The 6,522-nt window shown below is 53.0% G+C and overlaps 2 protein-coding genes across 2 annotated transcripts in view; both read right to left on the bottom strand.

The window, feature by feature from the left end:
• LOC116818948 (uncharacterized) overlaps positions 1-4,306 on the bottom strand; it is a 791,372-nt gene extending 787,066 nt beyond the window's left edge. The window contains 1 exon segment of the mRNA XM_075071409.1: positions 4,224-4,306. Coding sequence (XP_074927510.1) covers positions 4,224-4,286 — 63 coding nt within the window. The 5' untranslated portion in view covers positions 4,287-4,306.
• LOC116824027 (uncharacterized) overlaps positions 1-6,522 on the bottom strand; it is a 124,465-nt gene that overhangs the window by 22,861 nt on the left and 95,082 nt on the right. The window lies entirely within an intron of this gene.

Genomic DNA, 6,522 nt, shown 5'->3' with positions numbered 1-6,522 from the left:
CAAGGATAGAATCCACATTTAGTATAAAAACTTTAGTAAGCTTTAGTAAGCCTGGCACTATAGAAAAAAGATAGTAAACTTTCAGTTAATTAACCACAAACTCTGAAGGAAATAGGAGTTTTCGAGGTTTGAATCTTGTTCAAATAGTAAAGTACTATGCATTGAGAATATTTATAATTAAGAGGTTATACCACCCTCGGCTGTAGAAGGGCTGAAAAAAGAGGAATGCGTTTAGCATCCCTCTCTCCACCCCGGTGGGAAATAATTGGAGGTGAGGTATATCCCAAGTCGTAGTAAAGTCGCGGAACAGGAGGAGGACTTAGAGATCCTCACTCCAAACTGAAAAAATCCTAGGTGCATACACCCTCAGCCGTAGCAAGACTGAGCTAAAGAGGAGAAGTTAGTGTTTTCTTGCTCTGATCCTGGAAGGATTTTATAGTTGGTGTATGAACCTCGGTGGTGGTAGGCCTACGAGTGATACAGAGGGAGGCTTAGTGTCTCTCCCTCTGGCCTAGCCGAACTTTCCAAGGGGGTTCCAGGTGGCTCTTCAGTTGGTGTGGATCTTCGTAGTCCACCCATGCGCCGCCTTGTCTCTGAACGACTCACGATTGACGAGTGGTGAGAGGGTGTACATGGTTCTGGGGGGTGGGGGGCTAACAACACCTCTGGGGTCCCTCAGTATGAATGGTGAAGGCTTGTGGTGTTCGTACCCGGCAACCTTTCAGGAGGGTCAAGATCGCTCCTTCAGTGATTAATGGAATCCTCCACATTAGCATCACCCCCATCCCATGAAGCCCGCATTGTCTCCTCAGACAGAGTGAGTGACAGAGGGTGCAAACGGCTTCCTAGGGGGGGTAAGGGAGAAGGGATAACAAAACACACCTCGGGATCACCCTCAAGGAAGCGAAGGGACTAGGCATTGTGGGTGCAGTAAAAGGGGAGGGAGTGGGAGCAGCACCTCAAAGGCAATGCTGCAATGTGGGTCTCCCCGTTCACATTCAGGTATGAGGCCTGATAGGGAGTGAGTCCGGGTGCCTGTGAAGGGCAATATAAACCCACATGCTGGCACAGAAGGGGTTATAATAATTAGATATCCCATCTCATAGAGCTGAAGGGACTGAAGGCATCAAGCCTCTGCCCACTAGCAGGACAAGTACTGATTTTGCCTCAATCCCTAAGGGGCCCTCCAAGACTGAACTCATAACCCTGGTTTAGAAGCTATGCCAAACACTAAGCTATCCCTGCTGCTTTAGGTCTGGACTGGCCCAGCCTCCACACCTGCAAACCTGCAGACTGGAGCAGGAGTTAACAGGAGAGACCCACTCTACTTACAAACTATCCCTCTCCATCATATTATCTGCACACATAGCTCAGCTTTAAGATGCTAAACAAATCTATGAGCACTAGAAACATCATGCTCTCATCGCAATATATAACAAATATTTCTGATACTGGAAAGGAGCCGGCAGAATCTATCACTGCATTAAGACCCCTTCACCTGAAGCCCGTGAGCTTGAGTCAGCTGGCATGGGCGCTGGGGGTTTTAATGGCAGGGTAGAGATACCCTTGCTGTCTGTTCGGCACACAGTTAACTTGGTCTGGTGCTTGCTGAACCCTGCACAAACGGGCTTGACCTCAGTGGGGGTCTCTGCACTCCTGTCATTACAGGATCCCGATTTTGTTTAGGGCCCTGCAGCATCTGGCAAAATTGGGGCAAGGATCTCTGTAGGGTCTCTGCAGTGCCAGTACAGTGATGGGAGTGATCTGGGTCGGGTCAGTGCAGTGCCCAGGCCAACAGCAACGACAATGATCCAGTCGAGGTCTCGAAGTGCCCAGCACAAGAGGACCAAAATCTGTACCACAGTTGTGTTGCCAGCAAGGGGAGCCGTGGATTCGGTCGGTCTCGTTTACCTGGCACAATGGGGGCGCGCTGACTGTCATCCAGAGTGGGTCTCTGCCGTGCCGCACAACAGGGCCCAGACTTCACTTGGAGGTCCTGCGCTGCAGGACAACAAGGTCCGCTCCTCTGTGGGTCCTGTGGCAGTCTCTGGCATCCAGTGCTTCCTGCGCGGGTTTGTGGCCAGTGCCCGGCACACGGGGGACCTGATCTCAGGCAAGCCTGACGCCGCTCAGTATGATATGAGCCCTGATCTCAGTCAGACACCTGGAGAAAAAGTGAGAAAGATTATCAAGAATTTGATTCAGTATTTCAGAACTGAGGAGAAAATGGGGCACAAACTAAATATTTGCCAATGTAAGAAGAAAGCACAACCAATCTGGGAGATTTTATGTCACCATTCAACAAGTTCAGGAGAAGGCGGGTAATTTGAGGGATATACAGGATAATTATTCAACAACAGAATGGGAGGATTTCTTGCTCACACTCACTACCGCAGAGGAGCCCTAGTGATGTCTTTTTACAGTGAGAAAGAGTGAGGCTGGAGCCAGAGTGGTCCTGGCTTGTGAGGGCGCTGACAGTTGGGTCTGGGAATGTGACTAGCAGCAGATGGGGGGGCGCTGTTTGTAATTCAAACCCCATTTTAAAACGCTCACTCCATTTTGTAAAAGCTTCCTCCAACCTTCATTTTTGCAAACCCTGCTGTACTCTTATTAGTTTAGTTTAGATGTGTGAATGAGCTAATGGATGGATGATGGAATCAACCTCCAGCCCCAACCTGTCCTAATGAAATAAAGTTCAAACACCAATGGCTCAAGATGCAGACAAGAGCCCTAACAAAGTAAGAAGTGTCCACCCTAAAAAGAAAAGGAGCAATAGAAGAAAGATCAAAGCCAGGTCCGAGGCTGAAAGTCACGCCTGCAATTGACGGGTGATCAATCACCAAACCCAGAGGCAGCGTGACACAGCAAGACCTATAGATTTTGGATTCAAACTCAAACCTACAAAAAGGATGGGTGAGATGAAAGACTTTGGAGGGTAACATTCTGCTGCCAACATGGAAGGACATTTGTGCAGGCCCAACAGACACCCAGCTCGGCCTTGTGCCCGGCTTTCCTGGTCAGTTACCGCCACAAGCTACAAACCCAAGCTGCAAAATCAAGCCATGAACTTAAGCTATCTTCAGGACTGCTGCAGAACATCTGATGGATGTGTGTGTGTGTGTATAGGTACTAGGTATAATGTGTGTGTATAAGGATTAAGATATTAGTTATTTGTCATAAATCAGATTATTATCATCATAATAAATGTGGCATCTTTGTCTTGCCCCCTGAAAAGATCCTGTGTAGTTTTGTCTGCAGAACACTGATAGGGGGTGAGTCCCGGGTGCCTGTGAAGGGCAATATAAACCCCATGCTGGCACAGAAGGGGTTACAACAATAATAATTTGAGATATACACATCTCATAGAGCTGGAAGGGACCTCAAAAGGCCATCAAGTCCTGCCCCCACTAGCAGGATCAAGTACTGATTTTGCCTCAAATCCCTAAGGGGCCCCCTCAAGCATCGAACTCATAACCCTGGATTTAGTAGGCTAATGCTCAAACCACTGAGCTATCCCTGCTGCTTTAGTCTGGACTGGCCCAGCCCCTCCACACCTGCAAACCATGCCAGGACTAGAGCAGGAGTTAACAGGAGAGACCCACTCTACTTACAAAACTATCCCTCTTTCATGCATATTATCTGCACACATAGCTCAGCTTTAAGATGCTAAACAAATCTATGAGTCAACTAGAAACAGTCATGCTCTCATCGCAAATATTAATACAATATTTTCTGATACTGGAAAGGAGCCCAGACATCTACACTGCAATAAAACAGACCCTTCACCTGAGCCCCGTGAGCTTGAGTCAGCTGGCATGGGCCTGCTGGGGGGTTTTAATGGCAGGGTAGAGATACCCTTGCTGTCTGTTCAGCACCAGTTAACTTGGTCAGTGTCCATGCAGGAACCCTGCACAACAGAGGGCCTGACCTCAGTTGGGGGTCTCTGCAACTCCTGTCATTACAGGATCCCCGATTTTGTTTAGGGTCCCTGCAGCATCTGGCAAAATGTGGGGGCAGGATCTCTGTTAGGGTCTCTGCAGTGCCCAGTACAGTGATGAGGAGTGATCTGGGTCGGGGTCAGTGCAGTGTGAGGCCCAACAAGGACGCAGATCGCAGTCGAGGTCTCAGAAGTGCCCAGCACAATGAAGGCACAAATCTGTACCACAGTCATGAGTTGCCTGGCAAAAGGGGAGCCGTGATTTCGGTCCAGGTCTCAGTTTTACCTGGCACAATGGGGGGCCTGATGTCAGATGGGGTCTCTGCAGTGCCCAGCACAACACGGGCATACATCTCACTTGAGGTCTCCACGGCACCTGTCACAACAATGGGGTCCGACCTCTGTTGGGGTCTCTGCAGCACCTGGCAGAACAGGGCCCAGATCTCAGCTGGGGTCTCTGCAGCTCCAGGAACAACAAGGTCCCTGCGCTCTGTAGGGGTCTGTGCAGTTCCTGGCACAACCAGTGCTCCAAACTTGGTCAGGGTTTGTGCAGTGCCCGGCACACTGGGGGACCTGATCTCAGGCAAGGCCTGAGCCATGCTCAGTATGATACGAGCCCTGATCTCAGTCAGACACCTGGGGAGAAAAGTGGGAAGATTATCAAGAATTTGATATCAGTATTTCAGAACTGAGGAGAAAATGGGGCACAAACTAAATATTTGCCAATGTAAGAAAGAAGCACCAACATCTGGGGAGATTTTATGTCACCATTCAACAGTTCAGGAGAAAGGCGGGTAATTTGAGGGGATTATACAGAGATATTGAATCAACAACAGAATGAGACGGACTCTTCTTGCCTCACATTCACATGACCAGGAGGAAGCCCTGGGTGATGTCTTTTTACAGGAGAAAGTGAGGCTGGAGCCAGAAGGTCACTGGCTGTAGGGAGGGGCTGACAGTGGGGTCTGGGAATGTGACTAGCAAGCAGTGGGGGGACTGTTGGGTTGGGCAGGGTGGGGGAGGAGAAGTAGCTGGGACTGAGAAACCTGGGGCTGGGCTGACTCCATGGGGGACACTTGCTCCTCCCTCCCCTTCCTGGACCTTCCCATGCCCTGTTGACAGCAGAGAGTGCCCCCCCTCCCGCCCAGCCCAGAGGTGTCCCTGTCTCAGGGCTCCCCCAGCCTCTGCCCATTAACTCTCTGCCCAGTTCAGAAATCACTCAGGGGAACCATTTCCCACCTAAACAAGGACAAATGGGGGAAAACACCCCAAACCTGAGATTTGAACTCAACATTGGCGAAGTGGAGAGAAAATGGGGCACAATCGGGGCTGGAGAACAGGGAACTTCCCAGGGATTTGAGGGAAGGGGGGGGTCACCCTGCATGTTGCTCGTTGGTCTCTTGCGAGAAAGGGGACAGAACTGGAGAGGATGGGGGGTCCCCAAGGGAGGGGGTAACGGTAAATCCGAGGAGATCTCTAGCCCCCCCCCCCTTTCTCTCCCCGCTCCTCGGGGTCACGCTGCTCTTCCTCCCCCCCGCCATGTCCGGGCTGCACAGACTTTTCCCCCGCCCTTTCCAGGTCTCCCTCAGCCCGGTCTCACCCCCCCGGCAGCCCACGCCCGGCCCACGCGGGACCCCAGTGGGTCCGGGCCTCCTCCCCCCGAGACCGCTGCCGTGGGGCCCCAGGGCAGAGCTGGCGCGGGCCGGGGGCGCTGGGCTCCTGCGGGGACAGCAGCTCCGAGCCCGCGCGGGCGCTGCCTCAGGGAGCCGATCTCGGCGTTGCGAGATGCCGGGTCCCCCACACGGACACTGGCGGCAGAGTCACCCGCCCGGCCCCGGGCGCTCGCGGTACCTGGAGCTGCAGCTAAACAGTGTCTCGCATTCGCCGCGATCTGCGCATGCCCAGAACTGCAGGGGCACAAACCCTTCCCGGCCCCCACGAAGTCACTTCCGGTCCCAGGGAGAGTCAGGAACTACACTCCCAGCGCCCGGCGCCCTTCCGTCTTCTCTCTCCAGGTAAGGGAGGTTCAGCTGCGCGCATGCTCCGTCGCATCCACGGTGGGGACGGGAGAACAAAGCTGCTGTTTCTCTGCAGCTGCGTCCGTGTGAACCCAGCGAGTGAGAGACCGGGGGGGCGCTGGGGCTGGGCGGGAAAGTGACTCTGCCCCGGGGAAACTGGGAGAAAACCTGTGAGATGCTGCAGCAGGAGCTGTCCGGTCCGCTGGGATGGGGGGGCAGAGTCGGGGCCCGGCGGGGGGGGTCCCATGTGGTGGGTCAGGGCGGGGGGGGAGAAGCTGGAGTTGCGGGGCGGAATGTCAGTAGGAGACGCGGGGGGGGGTGATCTGTCTCTGTGCAGCCAGGAAATTCCCGGCGGGGGGGTGGCGGGAGGGGAGTTAATTGGATCCTGTCCTGTTTGTCCACTGCTCTCGGCCCCGATACAGATTCTCTCTAGTTCGCCCCTTTCTCGCTCAGTGTCTCACGACGGCTATAAAATCCGGGAGATTCCCTTCCTCCTCTCCAGTGATCAGCTCTCTCGGTTCCCCCGATTACCCCGTTTCTCTCCATGAGTCCAAATGTCATTTAAAA

This window comes from Chelonoidis abingdonii, chromosome 11 (assembly GCF_003597395.2).
Source record: "Chelonoidis abingdonii isolate Lonesome George chromosome 11, CheloAbing_2.0, whole genome shotgun sequence".
Taxonomy (NCBI): Eukaryota; Metazoa; Chordata; order Testudines; family Testudinidae; genus Chelonoidis; species Chelonoidis abingdonii.
The sequence above is the reverse complement of the archived record's forward strand: the minus strand, read 5'-3'. Positions and strand labels throughout refer to the sequence as shown.